The 20,962-nt window shown below is 49.6% G+C and overlaps 1 protein-coding gene across 2 annotated transcripts in view; it reads left to right on the plus strand.

Moving 5' to 3' along the window:
* The first annotated feature begins 289 nt into the window (after nucleotides 1-289).
* Nucleotides 290-20,962, plus strand: part of SHD (Src homology 2 domain containing transforming protein D) — a 32,171-nt gene continuing 11,498 nt past the window's right edge. Inside the window, exons 1-5 of one of the 2 annotated variants that reach the window (XM_082207002.1) lie at nucleotides 290-968; nucleotides 2,586-3,082; nucleotides 13,834-13,963; nucleotides 16,886-17,113; nucleotides 20,235-20,318. In XM_082207002.1, coding sequence (XP_082063128.1) covers nucleotides 2,744-3,082; nucleotides 13,834-13,963; nucleotides 16,886-17,113; nucleotides 20,235-20,318 — 781 coding nt within the window. In that variant the 5' untranslated portion in view covers nucleotides 290-968; nucleotides 2,586-2,743. The remainder of the gene's footprint in view (nucleotides 969-2,585; nucleotides 3,083-13,833; nucleotides 13,964-16,885; nucleotides 17,114-20,234; nucleotides 20,319-20,962) is intronic. The other variant, XM_082207003.1, reaches the window with a different exon arrangement.

Consider the following 20,962-nt stretch of genomic DNA (forward strand, 5'->3'; position numbering starts at 1 on the left):
GGTTTACTAAGAAAAAGGTAAATGCAGTCTGTGTCTTTGCTTGTTGTTATTTTAGGGTGGCTGGTTGAGGGTGATGCGGAGCATCTCTGCATAATCCCCAGCCGAGGACCCCCCCCTCACATCTGGATAATCCCCAGCGGAGTAAGGCTCCCCCCCCCCTTTAAAAAAAGGCACCTCGAAATATTGCAACCCGGAGCAGCTGGCTCAGCTGAAAGTTTCTCCTTCTCCAGCCCAGCTTTTGCAGCTCTCCCTCGGAGAAAGGGGTGGGGATCGGGGAGCCTGCAAGGGGCTTGGTTGGCTGAGGAGCATTTTTTAATTTCTTTTTCTCCCCCCCTCCTTCCTCCCCATCTTTTCTTCTTTCCTTCCAAAGAAAGATCCCTGCTCGCTCGCTCTCGCTTTGTGTGTTTTGTTTTGGGCTCTCTTTGCAACAGATCAATGGAAGCGCCACCAGCCACAGACTAGCAAAATTATGGGATGGCGTGTGCCTTCGCCTGCCTCTCCGCAGAGTGGTGGGACAATGTGGCTTTTGATTTGCAGGAGGGTCTGTCCGGTTAGGAGCTGATTGGACCCGTCTTCATTTTCTCCCTCTCTGTTATCTTCGCCCCCAAAAGAATATTGCAAGCAGGGGACATAAATCAGGAAAGGAAGGTTTTGGTTTGCATCTTTTTTTTTGGGGGGGGGGGTGTAAAACTAGGAGAGCCTGTACGGACAAAGAAGAGGAAAGAAGACGGTCGTTTTGGTCTCCTCTACAAATTTATTTTTAAAATAATAAGAATAACTCCTCAACTTTGTGTGAATGGACTTGAAGGAGGTGCCTGGACCGCAGGAATAGGACTGGCTCATCCTGGAAGGGGTTCTGGATGAGTTCTTAAATGGTGCGGCGTTTGTTTTCATTTTCGAATTATAAATATGTTTTCACCCCAGAAAATCACCTTTGGCTGAATTTCCCCTCGGATCAAAAGAAACTGGTAAATGTCTTATTTCTCTCTCTTTCCCCCCATTCATTCTGAACAAAGTAAATACTTAAAAATTAAGGCTACAATCCTACAGATCCTTACTTGGGAGTAACCCCATTGAAATCAGTGGGACTTGATTCTGAGTAGGTCAGAACGACCTTAGTATCCTAGACTCTTAGGATGCTAAACCCATTTTAGGGCTTTTTTAAAAAAAAAAGAATTTTGATTAAGGCTACAGTTTACTTGGGAGTAAAAGCCCCGAGTTCAACTGGGCTTACCTCCGAGTAGACGCGTCTAGAATTCTGCCTCGTAAATAAGGTCCTGCTCAGAGTCTCCCCATTGAAATTAAGGCACGTGCCTAATTTAGGCCCATTACTTTCAGTGGGTCTACTCTGAGTAAAATTTCCTTTGCTATAAGACTCTTTGGGGGAGGGAGCTACCTTTTGACCCAAACGAGACGGTCTATGGAGGTGCTCTTCTTATTGGGGGGTTCCTCAGTCTAGCAGGTCTACTCTGAAGTAAGCCGCCCTCAGTTCTAGGACGCTTGCTGCCAGCCTGGTTCTCTTGCATGCTTACTCAGGAGTAAGCCCCAGTGAGCTCACTGGAGTTTCTCTTCTGGTGTGTCCAGTAAGAACTGTGGTGTTTGGAAGGCTGGTTTGTGTGTGTGTGTTGTGGCTGGTCTGATATACAGTATTTTCAGTTAGAATTGAATGCATCTCAACGCTCCCCCCCTTCAAAGCCCCTTCCCCAAATATAAAACTCATTCTTTGGACATTTTTGAGGAGAGAGGGAAAAACTTTGGCTGAAACAGGCAGCATAGAGATGTAACTTTATATTTTGCAAAGCTTGAGAATGTGGGTCTCTGGGGAGGGGGGAAGGGGGTGCCTAGTGATTAATTTCCCTACTAAATAACCATTTAGTGTGTCTCCTCTGCCTCCATTTGGGCACTGATACCTAAAAGCCCAGAGGTGAGATCCATCAGAATCATTTTCCTGTGCAAGAAACCTTGACTTGAAATGGATAGTGGATCGCAAAACTTCTAGTTCAGAGTGATTTGCTTGCATCAGGTTCTGTGTGTTTATTTTGGTGATTCTTACAACAACATACAGCAAGTCTGATGGGCCTCATATTTCCAAGCCGGAGGTTGAGAGTTTGCTTAAGGCAGGCCAGACCTGGGCAGAGATGAGGTCTGGCACCTGGGCCACATTTTGGAGCACACCCCCCCCCCCGTTTGTCCAGAGTGATTTATGTCAGTCATATCCCCACAACAACCCAGTGAGGTGGGTCATATTTAGGGGGGGGGAGGTGGTGAGGTAATGACCTGCCCAAATCTGCAATGAACACACAGCCTCCTGATTTGTAGGTCAGCCTCTTAAGCCACTAACCTCAGTTATGCTCCAGATATCTTATTTCCCCCCAGGACAGGAGTAATTCCTCCCTGAGCTGATGGCATGTGGGTTGAGGTTGCTTTCAGTCCCCCCCCCTCCCCGCCCTCACAACCCCATCAGACACGCTCGGATTACAGAGAACACAGGATTACAGAAAGCCAGAATGTCTTTTTCAACGGGGCATATTTCAGATTGTAATAACACCAGAACTGCTGCTCTTTTTCTCTCCCATCTCTTAAAGGCAGGTGCAGACAAGGCGGACGACTCCTGATTTGGATTATGAATCACGTTGACCCATGAAGGATTAGCTGGGTGCCGTTTGAGACTCCTTTCTCCTTCCAGGCTTGGCGTCTTCTGCCAAGAGGGATCAGCGGCTTTGTCGTTGGGCAAGGGGGACAAATGGCCAAGTGGTTTAAGGATTACTTGAGTTTTGGGAGCAGGAGGTCTCCCCCACAGCCCCCCAAACCAGATTACACCGAAAGTGAGATCTTGAAAGCCTACCGAGCTCAGAAGAGCTTGGATTTTGAGGATCCCTACGAAGATGGCAATGGGAAACCGGATCCGGACTCAGAAGGGTCCCCAAACAAAGGGGTTGCTGCCGCTGCTGCTGCTGCAGGAATCAGTTTGGAAGGGAAGTATGGCTCCCCCAAGCACAGGCTCATCAAAGTGGAAGCTTCTGACCTGAACAGGAGCAAAGCCCTCTTGGCGGCTGAGGATGGGACGCCCCAGCCAGATCAGGTACGTGAAATACAAGCACCCCCCCCCCCCAAGATCTGTGTCGTTTTGCAGTATGGTTCTTAAATGCAATCTTGCACATGCTAATTTTTGCAAGTCTCTCTCCCTCCCCTCCCCCACCCCGCAAAATACCAAGTTTCTAGTCCTCATAACTACGGAACTGATTTGGTGTAAGAAATGGTGTGTTTATGGGAATGCCAAAGGGTGGACTGAAATCTACAAAGTTAACTTTTCCAATTCAAAGGGTGGCTTTGAAGCATTCATTTAAACACAGACAAGTAATCTTACTTGGTTCCCAGGCATTTGATGATTGGCACTTAACTCTTTCATGTATTGAAGCATTTTTATACCGCCTTCCTTGCAGTTCCCCAAGGTGGTGGTCAATAAACCCCCCCCCATAAAAACCCCCAATAAAAACCTGGGAACTGTAGTTTACCCCAAGCTACAATTCCCAGCACCCTTAACCAGTGTAAAAAAAACCTCAGATATATAAGCTAGGTTTCAGTAAGGAAATTGAACGTCTAGTTGCCATTTGGGGGCAAGACAACTCTAAAATCTAATTTTTCAAATGATGGACTGACTGTGATTGATTCTCAGTTAAACATCTGACTAGTGCAGATGACAACCTTGAGCTAGGATAAGAGCTTTGAGAAGAAAACTCACTTTATCTAGTTCACATATCTATTGGCCTATTCCAACCTCTTTTTCTTAATGGTGACACGGACCATTCATAACGCAGGAATATGCTTCACACCTCTGAGCTGGGCAGGGGGGGGGGAGCGAAGACAAGTGACAACAATTCACTATAACTTTGTTCACTGCTCCTGCTCAGGCTGCACAGAAAAAGCATTTTGGTTCCTGAAATTCATTCTGATTGTGCAAATAAAATATAATGGATAGAATTCTACAGGATGGGGTTCTAGTCTGTGAAAATAGTCCTGATCCAGGGATCCCCAGATGGGGGAGGGGGTCAGGCGCCATCTTCGCTTGGTCAGAAGTGGTTGAAAACCAGGTGCAAAATGCACCTGGCGCCTGGCTAATTTCAAACACTGCTAAACTATAGTTTCCAGGATCCTTGGATTGTCTGTGTGCAAAGCATCAGTAAAAATCTACTGGACAATAAAATATGCAGTGGTGACCCAGGGCAAATTAATGATGGATCCTTGTATACATGTACAAGTCAACTTATTTTTTAAACAACAAAAAAGGTATTTTAGGAGATGTGAAAAAGTTACGTCTGTGAAATTTGATTTGCGGCATGTTATTTAGACGTGCATGTCAACAACGCAGATGCTCTGGTCATCAAGAGCTGAGGCAGCCAATCTTAGGATGAGCAGTTATGCTGGTGACTTGTTTATGATTCTAGTCCTCAAGGAAAGCTTGAACTGAAAAGGTGGTGTAGCATCGCAGCTGCAAATCAGGAGGTGCTGGGTTCAAATCTTGCTTCTGCCAGGTGTGGTGCTGATCTGTGGTTTATAGCAAATGCAAATGTGAACCTTGAAGAGACCACTTTCTGCCAGTCTGGAACCTTCTGCATGCAAAGTGTGCCACTGACTGATGGCCCTTCCCCTGAAAGTAAGATCCTAGTCCTCATGGCTTTAGACCCAGGGTTGATTCAAACAGGAGCATAGGAAGCTGGTTTCTGCCATTGCTTCAAGCGTTCTCTGCAAGCTCGTGGCCTTCACAGGAAGCTATAATTCCTAGCATCCCTTTTGGCTTTGAAGCCATAAAAAGTTCTGTAGGTTTGCAGCTGATTCAAGGTTGAGGCATAAGTGTGTGATAAAAAATCCTGCCATTATCTAGAAATAGGTGGGCCATTTTCCTTTTTGGTTTTTACTTTTTGGAATAGGAAAGATATCTTTGCTCTGCTAATGATTCAGCAGGAGGGAATATGCCATTTCCTTGGGAGACTTCCTAACTGTGGTTCAAGTGCAGCCAAAAACACTACTGCTGCCAGATGATGCCTCTTTCTTTGTCATTTGAATCCATGGGTTTGCATCCTCCCCCCCCCCCCAAGAAAAATTGCTCCATCTTCTATGCCAGGGGTTGGCAATTTTTTTCAGCAGGGGGCCGGTCCACTGTCCCTCAAACCTTGTGGGGGGCCAGACTATATTTGGGGGGGAATGAACGAGGGACAGTGAGCGGCATGCGAAGGGGCTCTTGAGAGGGGCTGCTTTAAATGGTGGCGGCTCGAGAGGGGCGCTCAGCCAGCCATGGCTCCTGTGTCTTGCGAGCAGCAGAGATGGTGGCAGAGGAGGGATGATGAGTGGCTTGCAGAAGGGCTCTGGAGAGGGGCTGGCACCAACAAAGCCCAGCCCCCTTCCTCCTCTAGGCAGGGCAGGGAGAAGCCAGGAGGAGGGAGGGAAGAGGCGCCACCATGGGGTGTGTGGGGGGGGGGAATGGCACAGCCTGACTGATCCGAATCAGATCCATGCTGATCCACGCGGTGATTCCCGGACCGTCTGCGGGCCAGATCCAGAAGGCAATTGGGCTAGATCTGGCCCCCGGGCCTTAGTTTGCTGACCCATGTTCAGATACTTGAAGATGGCTCGCATGTCACCTCTCAGTTTTCTCTTCCCCACGGCTAAACTTCTACCAAGCCCCCTCTTACTTGCCTTTTCTCATAAATGAATGAATGAATGGAGACTGAAAGGCCACAAATGGTCTCTTTCTGTTTCCCCCTTGTCGCATGCGGCTGATGAGAGAGTTCCCTCAGCAAGGCTATATGCCAGATTTTATCATATCAGTCATTCAGATCCATATATATTATTTATTTTGTTGTTTATTTGTCAGATTTGTGTCCCTCTCTCCTTCCTCCAAGGAGCTTAAGATGGTGGGAATGGCTCTCTTCCTATCCGCATAACAACCCTAGACTGGGAGACGTGACTGTGGCCCAAAGTCGGCCATATGACCAAGTTAGGGGATTTGAACCCAGGTCTCTCCCAGCCTGGCCAGCTCTCTGGCCACTCCTCCCAGCGGGTTCTGTGTGAGATCCTTCCAGAACTCTGCTGGTGCTGCAGGCATGCAATGAGCTTCCTTGCCAGAAATGCAACCAAGTGCCCTTTTTCCTGGTGAAGTCTGAGGCGATGCACATCCAGTAATCCCAGGAGAGCTGTGTGCATGGCAATGTGTGAGGCAGGGAAAATAGACAATTAAAGCAAAGTTCTGGTTTCTCTCTCTCTTTTCTGCCAAGTGAACATTTTCAGATAAGCTGCTGTGGGTTTTTTCTTCCTTTCTCTTTTTGAACAGCAGTGATTCACAGGAGGTGTTAATTGCCCTGGAGGGATTTCCTTCACCCCTCTTTATATCTCTCAGATAGGCAGAGGCAGGTGTTTGACAAATAACTTTGCACCCTAGGAAGAAGATCACAGGCTCCTCTTTGTACCTTTCCCCTGTGGACTTTGTGTCCTCATTAGCCTCACTGGCTGCAGCTAATTAAATTTGACTCAGAGTAGACCCATCTAAAGGGCTGTCACAGGAAGATGGAGCAAGCTTATTTTCTGCTGCTCCAGAGGCTGGGGCCCGAACTAAGAGATTCAAAGGACAGGACAGGAGATTCTGAGCGACCCTTCAGAAGGACTTCCTGGTGGTGGCAGCCGCCTGACAGTGGAACAGACAGCCTTCGGAGGTGGTGGACTCTCCTTTGTGGGAGGTTTTCAGGCAGCGGTTGGGTGGCCATCGGTCATGGATGCTTCCTGCCTTGTGGGGGTTGGAGTAGAGGACTCTCAGGGCATTTTCCAGTTCTATATGTCTATGATTCCATGAGGAGGAAGCACACAAGCAAATTATTATCGTTATTTTAAAATGTGTATACAGTCCTATACAGTCATACCTCGGGTTACAGACACTAAAGGTTGTGCATTTTCGGGTTGCGCACCGCGCTGAACCTGGAAGCACCAGAACAGGTTACTTCCAGGTTTTGGTGCTCACGCATGCACAGAAGTACTAAATCGCGCTATGCACAGAAGCGCTGAATCACAACCCTTGGGTGCGCAGACGCAGCGCTGTGGGTTGCAAACGTGCCTCCCACACAGAATACGTTCTCAACCCGAGTGTCCACTGTACCTGCAGATCTCAGGGTTGTCCACAACATAAAATTACAATATGAAAAACACAAAGTAAGGAAAATATGAACCAAAACAAACCAATAATTCCCCCTTCCAATTCACATTCAAAAGGGCATCTGTTGTCAATCAGCCAAAGGCGAACCTCCTTGGGGAGATCATTCCACAAATGGGGAGCCATTGTGGAAAAGGCCCTGTTCTCTCCAGACAATTTGTGGAGGAGGCACATGGAAAAGGGCCTCGGAGGTCAGTTCATATCGGGAGAGGTGGTCCTTGAGATTCAAATCAGCACTTCAAATTGGGCCCGGAAACTAATTGGCAGCCACCGCAGTTGGGCCAGGATTAGCGCCCGCTTTGATCACCTTCTCAAACACCGGCCTTCTAAACTTGCAAGGAACATTACTGGCCCTGCCCTCCACTTTTAATTCAAATGTCAGTGGGGGCCTTGGGCCCTTCACTCACAACAGTTCCTTCGTTGGTGATAATGCATATAAATGGCATTGAACCCATTATTGTTAGCAAAGGCAGGCAAGCACATCGTGAGCTGGGGTGGGGAGAGGGGCAGCTAGACCTTCAGGACTGACCTGGAGGCTCCAGTTTTGCCTGGCCCCCTCCAGATAGTGGTGGTGGTGGTCTGAATCTCCACATGGGTGAGATTATCATTGTTATCATCATCAAGAAGGATGTATGTGCAGTTTGCAAGCTTCAGCCCAATAGGAACTGGCTGCAAATTATTGCATAGACCTGAGCTTTCCAAACTGTGTGTCACAACACCTTAGTGTGTTGGCTGCAGTGTGTTAGGTGTGTTGCACAAACGCTCCCTGCACTCCTCCTGGGGCTAGAAAGGGGTTGGTTTAACCTCCAGTTTGCTAGTAAAACTGAATTATTGTGTCGTGAAATGATGCACATCTCAAAAGTGTGTCACCAACATGAAAAGTTTGGAAAGCTCTCTCGTGGGGGAAACTCTCTCGTGGGGGTAGGAGGAGTCATAATGAGCCTCCATCTCTGGAGCTTAGTAGTGGCAGTGAGCACAGGAAAAGAACTGGGCTGGGCTCCAGAGGAGGAGGTCTTGCAAAGTGTGTGTGGACCTTCCCCCATGACGCCACCAGCAGTCTCCCCAGAGTCCCAGGTTTTGGCCCTGAAATCTCAGGGTCCTGGATGCTCCTGACCTGGTGATTCGAGGGGTCACTGAGGAAAGAAAATCTGCAACATGGTCCAAAAGAGAGGCGTGAGTTTGCAAGGCCTTCTCTGTCCACGCAGCCTTTCACCTTTTCTAAAGAGGCATGGAGTATTCTGCGAATTCTTACTCTAGAGCAGGGATGGGGAAACTTGTGGCCTTCCAGATGTCAGACTTCTTCCTTCCAGGTGTGTTGGGGCTGATGGGAATTGGGGCTCAGTCCGCCAACATCTGGAGAGTCTCCATACCTGGTCTGCATCCACACCACATGTGGATCCTGGGAACTGTAGTTTACCCCTCCGAGAGCTGCGGTTCCCAGCACCCTTGACAAACCAGTTCCAGTATTCTTTGGGGGAAACAGGTTGTGCAGGTTTTGGGAAACAACACAAAAGCCTGCGGAACCTGTTTCTTCCCCCCAGAGACAGGAAGTTGGGTAAGTGCCACAAGACCTCACTTTTCCAGTCCTCTAAGGAAGAAAATCAATCTAGCACCTTTGGGCTGTGATCTACTCTTCTCCCTGTGGAAATGGCAGCTCCTATTTTAGAAGCTGTGGCGTAGCAAGGAAATTAGGACTGCAGCGTTTAGCTGATTAATTTAACTGGTTCAAAATCTATTGATCAGTTTTTAAAAGGCGCTCCAATGAACCTGGCAGCAGTGTTTGTTTCCTAAAACTTCTTTTTATTGTTTTTTCTATTTGTAAATAATTTTAACACAAAGGCAGGTCACATAATCCGGCAGCCCCAAAAGCAAACATTATATAAGATGAAATGTGGACAGTAAGAAAAAGAAAATAAAAGAGCCCAATACATTTTGGGGGAAAGGAGGGAGCAAAATCTACAGCAGAGACAGGAAGGTTAAGTCCTTACAAATCCAGGGATGTCGGATGCCTCGCTCCTTAGGAAAGGGATCGAAAATAAAACTGCCAATATCGTAATTCCCTTAATACAAATCTGTGGCGCTGCTGCATTTGGAATACTGTGTCTTCAGTTCTGGCATTTGCTCCTCAAAAAAGAGATTGCAGAGCTGGAAAAGGTTCAGAAAAGGGCGGCCAGAATGATGGGGGGGGGGGGGAGTGACTCCCCAGTGAGAAGAGGGGGCAACACTGGGGCCTTTTCGGTTTGGAAAAGAGGTGAGGAAGGAGGGGCAGAAAGAGGCAGGTAAAATCATTCAGGGCATCATGAAGGTGAATAAAGAGGCATTACTCTCTCTTTCTTATCCTACTAGCACCCAGTGAGGTCATGCAGTGAAGTTTCAGGGCACAGACACAGACAGACGGTAGAATTCTCTTCCGCAAGATATACGGCCACCAGCCTGGATGGCTTTGAAAGGGGCTTAAGACAAATTCTTGGAGGAGAAAGCTAGTGGTGGACATGTAGTACCTCTAGTGCCAGGACGCGGATGACGCTGTGGTCTAAACCAGTGTTTCCCAAACGTTTTTGGGCAACGGCACACCTGTGTACTGAAAAAAAATCTCGCGGCACACCACCATTAAAGCCCCGCCCCGTGACGTCAGCGCGCAGCGTCACGCCGGGAGGGACGCACAAAAGTGAAAGTTTTTTCCCTCCCCCTTGCCGGGGAACCTCCAAGCTTTGGGCAGGCAGGCAGGCAGAGCTGGGAAGGGGGTTTCCAGGGGACACGGCAGCTCCTCGAAAGGCTTCTCTCAGCTGCGCTCAATCCTCCTCGGAGAGGATTTCCCCTCCGGTCCCATGCCTTCGTTTGGGGCATCGCTCCGGCTGCTCCCTCTCCCGCCGCGCAGGAGCGATGCCTCTCTCTGGCTCTCCCTCCGCGCAGGCTGAGGGAGGGAGGGAGGTGCGCGTGTGACCCGTCTCTGCTGGGAGACCAAACCCAGCGAGGCGGAGGCGCCCAGGCAGCGCTGCCGGCTGCGAGGAGGAGCGCCAGGCAGCAGCAGGAGGCGCGGCCTCTCCTCGCCGCCGCCGCCCCGCCTCTCGCCGCCCGACTCGCCCGCCTCCCTCCAGGCATCTCGCGGCACACGAGGCAACGTCTCACGGCACACTCGTGTGCCGCGGAACACCGGTTGGGAAACACTGGTCTAAACCACTGAGGCTCATGGGCTTGCTGATCGGAAGGTGGGCGGTTCGAATCCTTGCGATGGGGTGAGCTCTCCTTGCTCTGCCCCAGCTCCTGCCAACATAGCAGTTTAAAAGCACGCCAGTGCAAGGAGATAAATAGGTACCACTACGGTGGGAAGGTAAACGGTGTTTCCATGCTCTCTGGCACTCGTCACGGTCTTCCGTTCGCCAGACGCGGTTTGGTCATGCTGGCCACATGACCCAGAAAGCTGTCTGTGGACAAATGGCAGCTCCCTTGGCCTGAAGTGAGATGAGCGTCGCAACCCCATAGTCGCCTTTGACTGGACTTAACTGTCCAGGAGTCTTTTACCTTTACCTTTTTACCAGTGTGGTGTAGTGGTTAAGAGCGGTAGTCTCGTAATCTGGGGAACCGGGTTTGCGTCTCCGCTCCTCCACCTGCAGCTGCTGGGTGACCTTGGGCCAGTCACACTTCTTTGAAGTCTCTCAGCCCCACTCACCTCACAGAGTGTTTGTTGTGGGGGAGGAAGGGAAAGGAGAATGTCAGCCGCTTTGAGACTCCTGAAGGGGAGTGATAAAGCGGGATATCAAATCCAAACTCCTCTTCTTCTTCTTCCCTCTAGTGTCAGAGGCCACATACATCTCTGAAGACCAGTGGGTGGAGACCATGAGTGGGAGGGGCTGGGGGTGGGAGAAGGGGATCAGCAGCTACTGGCCATAGTGACTGAGCTCTCCCTCCGCAGTCAGACGCAGCAGCGCTTCTGAATCTGTGTGGCTGGAAACTGCAGGAGGGGAGAGCGTTGCCCTCACACTTCGGTCCTGCAGGAGGACTTTGGCTGCCCCTGTGAGAACAGGCAGCTGGGCCAGATGGGCATTGCCCTAACCCAGCAGGCTCTTGTCTTTCTGTGTCCTTACTTGACACTCCTGCTTTGCTTATGAGTTTCTCAAAGGCCACTGGCAGACATGAGGTGCTGCCCTAGACAGGCTCCTCTTATCTCCCTAGGTAGACCTCCAGGGATGGACAGAAGTCTCCGGGTTGACAGGCCCACTCCAAGTGGCAGGTGCAGGGCCTGAATTTCCAGGTGGATGAGAATGCTTTTTTAAAAGGTATCAAGAAGACTGTGCATGATGCTGCAGCTTATTGCATAGACCCTCCCCCTCCCTGCTCCTCTCCTCTCCCAATTAACCTCCGTCTCCAAGGCTTAGTGGTTGGAGGGCACGCAGAGGAAGAAAAAATACCTGGGCTGGGCTCAAAAGGAAGAGAGCATTATGGGTGTGCATTCGTTCCCCATGTGACATCACCAGACTCAGGTCTGGGCCCTGAAATCTCAGATTCTGGTATGCTTCTGAAATGGAAACACTATTCTTAGGTTCTTTTAGAAGGCACACGTCACACTTCCCTACTCCCATGGGATGGAAGTCCTCTTCCCAGATGCTGTCTGTTGTGACTCGGGTGTGCATTGTCTAAAACTAAAGGTCTCCTTCAGAATATTGTTTTATTTATGCCATGGTGACCTAAACAATGACGAAATCATTTAACAATCATCGGATGATGACGATTCCTGGCAAATCTCCTTAAGGTCAGTGCGGGACCAAATCTTTGAACACCTTGCCTGCCTGCCTGCCTGCCAAACGTGTCTTGCCCCTTGAATATCGCTTTGGGAGATGCCAAAGCTCAGTGGCACAGCATGTGTTTTGCACACATTCCCCCCCATCAACCCCCATGCATCACCCCCCCCATCTCCAAACGGGGAATGTCCCTGCCTGAATCCCTGGAGAGTCGCTGCCGGTGAGCGTAGACGAGACTGAGCAAGGCGGACCAGTGGTCTCACTCAGTATCAGGCAGATCTAATGTTCCTGTGTTTGCTCCGGGGCTCTCACAGGGAGAAGCGAGTGGCAAAGGATAACCCCTGTCATTTCGCAGTCCAAACATTGCACATCATGCTCTGTGGCGTGCATGGAGGGGATGTTTCCCTTCTCCCCTCCCCACCATTCTCCCGTCAATCGAGCACCTTTCTGCGCCACTCAATTGGCACGCACGAAAGGGTAGGAACAGGGTAATTGCTTTGAGGAGAGGCTGAGAGCTTATTTCCATACGCCTGTCTCATTTGCTTCCCTGCTGCTTCTCAAAACATTACCTCTCTGCGGGCTGTTTGAGCACATCTAATGCAGTGGTGGGGACAACAGCAATTAGGACAAAAGGAGAAGAGTGCCTCATCGTTGCAGGAGGGGGAGAGGGGGGGAGCCCTCCAGGGGGAAGGAGAAGGAGAAGGAGCAACCCTGTTGCTGGAATCTGCAAAAACCGCTCATCCCAGCAGGGGAGAAATTATTCATCCATAAAGCCAAACTGGCTGCACTCAAGGGCATGAGAAGAGACGTGCTGGATCAGGCTCACTGGGTGGCAGCATTCCGTTCTCACAGTGACCAATGCGCAAGCGGGAGCTGAGCACAACCGCCACTGTCCCCAGTAACTGTGGGGAGATCCTGCCCAATGCCATGTTTGCCACAAGCGTGGCTGTAGGGCAAACCACTCGCCACCAACACGGGAAGAGCCCATCTAGCCAGCATCCTGTCCTTGCAGTGGCCGACTAGATGGCTTTGGGGAGCCCGCAAGCAGGACCCGGGTGCAAGAGCACTTGGCGACGGCCCTGTCTGCCATGAATTTATCCAGGTCTTTTTCAAAGGCACCGAAGATCATGGCCACCGCTGTCTCCTGTGGGAGTGAGTTCCATAGATTAACGGTGCTGCGTGAAGAAGTTCTTCCTGTTGTCTGTCCTGAATCTTCCTTCCTTCAGCTTCGTTGGATGTCCAGGAGTTCTCGTGTTATGAGAGACACAGAACTGCCCTGAGACATGGGCACTATATAAATTCAGTAAATAATAAATAGAAACGTTTACTTATCCACTTTTCCCATGCCTTGCCTAATTTTATAAACTTACACTTATAGAAGTGTAGAATTGGAAGGGACTTGAGGGTCATCTAGTCCAACCCCCTGGAATGCAGGAATCCCTGCCCACCCCCCGCTTAAAAGCCTCCAGTGAAGGATCATCCACTGTGAGAGAGGGAGTCCGTTCCACTGACAAATGGCTCTTCCTGGTGTTTAGTCAGAAATTCCTTTCTTGTGATTTGAATCTGTTGGTTCGAGACCGGCCCTCTGGAGTTGCGGAAAACAAGCTTGAGGTGTGTGTAGAAACCAGCCTACGGTACAAAAGCAAGATTTACATTTGTTCTTCCTCCCACGTTTTGCACCTGGACCTTCCCTCGCACCAGAGGTTGCCCCTTGGGTTGAAGAGGGGATTGCACTGATTGGCCAGTGCCTGTGAAGTGCCACTTCACATCAGCAGCATTTCAAAAACATTTGCAAACTTTTTTTTTGGTGAGGAGGTTACTAGACGAAAGAAAGGTTGGGAACCTTTGGTCTAAGAAAGCAGGTGGTTTGTGCCATCCGTGTTTCCTTCTCCGTAGGCCCCTGGAGAGAGTGAATACTCAGATCCCTTTGACGCCCACCGGGAGCCTAAAGAAGAGGAGGAGGAGGAGGCCGAGTCTGAAAACAACGGCTACATGGAACCTTACGATGCTCAGAAGGTGGTTGTTGGTGAGTCATTTAAGCTGGGCCCCCTTTCCCGGAAGGAAGCCCCATTGGAACCAGTGGGAGTCATTCCCAGGGTTGCCAGAGCTTCAGGGCTGACCTGATATCTCCAGGTTTGCAGAGGGAGGGTTTAATTTCCAGGTGGACAAGAGCACCTTTAAGATGATGGTGATGTGCATGGGGGTCGTGCGAGGAGCTTGCAAGCTTCAGCCCGGCTGCAGACTATCTGGGGCACCTGCCGTCCTCCCCCTTCCCCTCCATCTCAAGGGCTTTGTGGTGGGAGGGAGTGCAGAGGAAGAGGATAGATAGATAGATAGATAGATAGATAGATAGATAGATAGATAGATAGATAAATTTATTATGGTCGGAGACCAGCTTATAAAACACACTTGGGGGAACAATCCCAGAAGGAAAGCAAACATTTAAAACAATGTACAATAATAAATTTGAAATTTATAAATGCGATAAGTATATAGACACTTAAAACTTTAAGATAAGCTACTGCAGAGAGATGACCCAGAGTCACCCATGGAACCGAGTTTGGGGATTTTTTTAACGAACTAGTTTGGGTCGGGGGATGGTCTGCGCCTACAGATCTGTACACAGAATATGGCAATAATCCCGATCATATTTTGATCTTTGCCTAACAGGGAAAGGTCAAATTTTTGCTTTTCCGGGAGGTCAGTGAGCCTCACCAGCAGGGGATCAATGGTCTCACTACGTGGTCAGAGGGAGAAAACCCCAGGAAGTGTCAGAAACTGAAGAGGTAACAGGGCTCAGTCAGCAGAGAGAGTCTTTGGCAGTGAGAGGCCAAGTAGCAGAGGTGAGTCTGGCTGGTGCACAGTCTCCATTCTGCTGGGACAAGCTCCTTTCCCCACCGACTCCCAGAACCGCCGGTAGAGACATAAACAGTGGGGAGCAGTGGCAGGCTGCATGCAGGGGCCACTTTCAATAGCTTGGGGAAAGCCCGGGGGGGGGGACTTAAGCAGCTGCAGGGAAATGGGGGCTGTCAGTCTCTGCAACTGCTTCATGGGGGCAAGACCTGCTGGGGCTTAGCTGCTGACACTCCCTGCGCAGATCCTGCTAATAGAGAGTTAGCTCCAGCTTGCACAGTGTGATTTACTGCTGGCCTGCTCCTGCCAAGAAGGTTATGAGAGTGCGCACTTACCTGGTGTGGGGCCTGCCTCAAGTGGAATCTCAGGGTCTGGGAAAGGCTCCGAATTAGACTTTCTGGGGAAAGTGTGCGTGGTGGGGGGTGTCTGCCCTCCCCTCTCCCAATTAACCTCTGTCTCCAGGCAGAAGAAGGGCAGAGGAAGCGTCACCAGGGACTGCCCCATTGCACCACCCCAGGTCTCGCGTTAGCTTCCAGGCTGCTCCTGACCTGCCAGCCCTAGTGCCAGGAGCTGGAGGGAGGCCCGGGTCAGCAATAAAACAACAGTTAACTCTTCATTCAAAGAAACAAAACAGTTCAGTAGGGCTGCCCTATGTCCAGACTTTACTGAGATTTAAAAAACCATGGTTTTTTGTGTGTTTTTGTAAAAACAAAAACAAAAAAACCCTCAACAACTTTTGGGGTGCCCTGGTTTTTACTTTTTGAAATATGGCAACCCTAAGTTCAGTCCCAGTAGGTCTTGCCCCAATGAAGCAAGGACATGCTGGCCCCATCTCCCTACCACTCTTTAAGTTTCCTCCTTCCTCAGCAGCCTAAGGCTCCGTCATCTTGTCTCTCATTGTTCTGCCCTCTTCATATGTCTTCATGCTCTGGGAGATGAGGGGGGAGGGGACCCCCTGGCTTCTTCAGCAGCCGGACTCATCTCTGCCTCCTGGCCTCTCCTGCTTCAGCTTCTGCCTCTGATTCTGGACTGCTCTCTGCCACTGATGCTTCCCGCTCACTAAGGCCTGTTGCCTCTTCAGCTTCCGCCACCAGCTCTTCCCAGTCTTCTCCCTCTGACCACTCACTGTCGTCCCACCGCCACTCCCCGGACTATGAGCCGTCTTCCCTTGGGGTGTCCCCAGCTGGTTCCTCCTGCCATTCCTCTGCATCCAGGCCGTCCATGACGCCTAGTTGTTCCTGAGCAGACATGCAGAGGGCTGTACTGTTCATGCGAGAGGGAGAAGACCACCCATAGCCAGCCGTGGAGGACGTGGTTCATGGTACTTGGTTTGGGAAGCATGAGGCTGGGACAGGATCTGCCTTAAGCAGGTTGACGTGCTTGCTGCTCTTGTGTAGGAGTGGGGGATGTGACCTTCATTGGCCACCCGGCCAACTCTATGCAAGTTCCTAGTCCTCATTGGCACAGAAAGATCCTTGAAATAGTGAGGGAGTTACAGAGACAGAAAGCTCAGGAGCAAGAGGAATATCATCATCATCATCATCATCATATTTGAAAAGGGAATTTAAAAAGTTGGCAACTTCTTGCAGAGGAGTCCATCCACCATGTGAGGATGGACACGGCTGGTGGGGGAGGTGAGAATAGGTGGAGGGGGGGAAATACCCCTCCCACAAATTACATTATTGGCTTGTTTAGCTGGGATCAAAAAGAAGTGTAGCTGCATGGAATAGTTTTTGGGCTGTGTGCGTCCTGACCAAAAATCAGTGGACCCATGTTGGTCATGTGCATTCATTGCAGTGGGTCTACTCTGAGCATGATGCAGTTGGAAATATAGAATTGTAGATTTGGAAGGGACCCTGAGGGTCATCTAGTCCAACCCCCTGAAGCAATGCAGGAATCTTTTGCCCAGTCTTGCTATTATTGGGTTGTAGGCAGCCAAGTTCTACTCAGAGTAAACCCACTGAAGTGAATGGACCCACATTAGCCATGTTCAACCATGCATCTCAACGGATCTGCTCTGAGCAGGACTTGACTGGCTGCCATTTTATTGTGGCTGTTTCCATTCTCGTTGAATCCTGAGTATCTCGGCTTCCAGATTTCCAGCGGAAAAGCGACCGGGATGAGCAAAGGGTGAAGAAATCCCGGATTGGGCTGCAGCTGTACGACACCCCCTATGAGGAGAAGGAGCCAGAGTCTGACCCGGAGGGCAGGCCCCCCAGCAAGCCCCGAGAGAGCCGGCTGCCCCAGGATGACGAGAGGCCGGCCGACGAGTATGACCAGCCATGGGAGTGGAAGAAGAACCACATTTCGCGGGCCTTCGCAGGTGAGAGCACACCCTCCAACTGTGGAAATAGGGGCATTCCCCCCCCCCCACAACTAGCCCTCCTTGACCCCCGCATTTTTCGTCTCCCTCCTCCGCAGAGCATTTCCTACCAGAAGAATGGCGAGAGCCATTTCACCAACGGGACACAGTGCGCACACACCCTCCGCCGTCCTGAGGCGGTGCTTCGTCCCGATTTTATTTTTATTCTTTATAGATTTACAAAAAGAAAAACGCATCCCAATAAATACATTTTAGAAAGAGGCAAGATTAGGCGCTTTATTATGGTTTTATATATATGTCGGAGGTGCTCAGAGTGGCTGGGGAAACCCAGTCAGAAGGGTGGGGTATAAATAATAAAATTACTATTAAAGTCATACCTCGGGTTAAAGTCGCTTCAGGTTAAATCTTTTCAGGTTGCGTCCCGCAGTGACCCAGAAGTAACAGAACAGGTCACTTCTGGGTTTTGCTGCATGCGCAGGTGCGGCTCAGAATGACGTCATGCGCAGACGTGACGAATCGTGGCCCACACACGCGTAGACACAGGTTGCATTCTGCTCATGATGAGAACGGGGCTCTGGAACGGATCCCTTTTGCATCCAGAGGTGGTGGTGTTGTTGTTTAGTCGTTTAGTCGTGTCCGGCTCTTCGTGACCCCCTGGACCAGAGCACGCCAGGCCCTCCTGTCTCCCACTGCCTCCCGCAGTTTGGTCAAAGCATCCAGAGGTACCACTGTATTATTAAAAAATCAAGGTTCCTCGCATTCCGTTCTGCTCCCCCTTTACTCCTCCTCACCACTCTCCAGCAGCCCCTATGAGCTGCCCAAAGGCGGAAGCTGGTCACGCACCCATTGGGGGGGGGTGGAGAGGCAACAGGATGCTCCCTCACAGTCCCCCCCCCCGTCACTTGGGAGAAGCGCCAGCTCATCCTCCTCCCCAAACAGCAGCAGGAAGCAGGGACAGCCTGGGATCAGATCAGAAGCCAGGGTGGCTTTTGTAATTCTGGGTCTGTCTCTGGAAAATCAGGACCCCTGGAGAGCCCGACTCAAGAGTATTGCTGAGCAGACCCAATCCACCTCCAGCAGGTTTCCCTAAGAGAAGGGGAGCCAGAGGGGTGGAAGCAGGGCTGGATTTACATACACGCTAAACAAGCTCTAGCTTAGCGCCCCACTCTCTTGGGCCCCCCAAAAATTTAAAGGGAAAAAGACTGAATGTACATTTCCAAAATATAAGATAAAAAAACAAATAAAAGAAAACCTACATGCAGCAACAGTGTTTTGTGTTGTGTAGGTTCTTATGGTGTAAGTCATGGGCCCCGCCTGCTCCCTCAAATATCCCTGCTTTGCTCCTTTCTATCTATAGGGTGCCTACACTCTGCATGGACTGGTTGCAGGGCAACATGCGCAAATGGCTTGAGATACCTATCAGGTCCATCAATGACCACATAGCATATATTCAACACAAAAACAGCGACAAAGGGCAGCTGGACATATAAAGGGCCCCATTACCTTCGGGAGCTGAGGGCCTCATCAAACCTCAATCTGGCCCTTGGTGGAAGGGATGTAAATGGGGCCTCCCTATATGCAGAATTCAACTTCCTGAGAATCCTATTTCTCTTCTCTTTTTAAAGGCAAATTCCTAGCCATTATTCTAGATTTAGGTAGGTAGCCGCCTTGGTCTGAGGCAGTCTAAATAAATTGTCCAGTAGCACCTTGGAGACCAACTAAGTTTGTTCTGGGTATAAGCTTTCGTGTGCAGGCACACTTCCTTAGTTGGTCTCTAAGGTGCTACTGGACATTTTTTAAATTTATTTTTAGCCATTATAATTAATAGTAGTTGTCTCCCCAGCTAAGTCCTCCTCAGAGTAGACTCTGACTCCAGATTTTTGGAGCTCCTCAGCCAATTTCCCCTGTCTTCTGGAAGCATCTCTGAGCCAGGAGATAGGGCCAAACTTTCCTGTTTAATCCATTCTTTGAAATTCCTCCTCGTTCTTTGCCTTCCTTGCTCTTATATTGTTGCCACCAGCTTCTCCCCACTCCCAAGACTCTTTCTTCTTTCAGGGACAGAAATTTTGGGAGAAAAGGGGGAAATGTGCTTTTTTTAAAGCACGCTTTACAAATCAAATGTCACTTTGTTCCTTTTGGAACATAAAAGGCATTCTGTACAACTGGGCTTAGCTTTTAAATTATCACATTTGGCGTATAAAAATACAGATTAGTCAGTCAATTATTACAAACGTAATTTGCATTCTAAAAGCTTTAAAACTTTTGTTATGAATGGAGCTCCAAATTGCTGAACTGTAAGGAACTTCTTTGGCTTTTGTTTTGTTTTGCCAGCTTAAGAGGAACAGGTTAAAAAAATAAATGAAAACAAGATACTCCATCAATATTATAGCTTTAAAAATAACATTATTATATATTTTAAAAATATTATGTATCCTCCAGTCCTCTGCAGTGTCAAGCAGAAATAAAGCACTTATATCATTAAAAAGAGCTGAGGGGCAAGACTTATAGAGAATGGCTGTTGTGAAGGGAGGGGGCTGAGGGGGCAATTGCCTGTCTCCCCTTGTCTGTCCGTCATTAGATCTTTTCTTTTTTATCATGTCTGTTTTGTCTCTTTCCTCCCTTCCTCTTTCTCATCTCTTCTCTCCCTCCTGTCCATGTTTTTCTGCTCCTCATCCCTCTCCTCATGCTTTCTTTTCTCCCCTTTCCACCAAATTTCTCCTCCTGTCTCCATGAATTCCCCTGCTCCTTCTTTTTCTCTGTTATTCTGTTCTTCCATTTCTTCTCTTCTTTCCTTGCCCTCTCTCCTCTGCCCCCTTATGCTCCTTTCCCCATAAGTTCTTCTTTCTCCTCCTTTCCTTCTTGCATTCCTTTCCTCTTCTCCCTTCCCCTGGTCTTCTCTTCTCTCCTTCCCCTTCTCTGTTGCCATGCTTCTTCTTCTTCTTCTTCTCCTCCTCCTCCTCCTTCTCTGTCTGCTCACTTGCACTCCTCCCTTTTTACCCCCTTCCTTTCCTTCTCTCTTCCCATCATCTCTCCTCCCTTCGCCTGGCCTTCCTCCCGACCACCTCCCTTCTCTCTCTCTCTCTCTCTCTCCTCTCCTCCATGATGCCCTCTCCCATTGCAGTAGACATTAAGGAGAATAAAGTCTTGCCCTGGCCACCTCCGGTAGGACAACTCACGGGCACAGAGGAATCCCTAGATCCAGAAGGTGACATCTTTTTTTAACCTCTTACCCACCTCAGCCTCTCTCCCCTGGGTTGGAAACATCTTTCCCCCTGCCCTCTACCCAGGCACACCTCGCTTGCCTTCTCTGGCTGGCGCTGTGTTTATTTTTGACTCCAGCTTAGAGTGGCACTGGGGTTGCTGTCTGTTACATAGACAGAAGTTTCCACAGGGCAGGCAAATGTTCAACAAGTTGCACCTGCTGAATTTCTGCGTTCCACTCAGGTATGAAAAGGCATGGAGCCTTCACCTGTGAAAAGGGTGTTGGCAACAGGGACACAGCGCCCCTGGCTGCCTTCTCACAAGGGGACCGAAAAGTCTGCATGAGATTTGGCCCCTGGAAAACTCCAGCATTTGCTTCTCTGGGTCCCTCCAGTGCGTTTATTGCACATTCATGATGATTTGTGCTCCGGATGCTCCCCTCCCCACTCTCAGCCCTGTTTGCGCCTGCAAAGTTTTGGGGCAGCCCCACGGCTTTGTCTCCAGTCAGTGCGTCCTGCTGAAATCCCATAACTTTTCACACTACAAATCTTCTGCTTTCTTTCTCTTTTTTTGCCCTGATTTAGTTGCACTGGGGAATCATCATAGAACAGCAACTGACGCAGAATAAACCCGTCACTCCTGCAGTAT

This window comes from Podarcis vaucheri (assembly GCF_965113315.1).
Source record: "Podarcis vaucheri genome assembly, chromosome: 18".
In the NCBI taxonomy this organism is placed as follows: Eukaryota; Metazoa; Chordata; class Lepidosauria; order Squamata; family Lacertidae; genus Podarcis; species Podarcis vaucheri.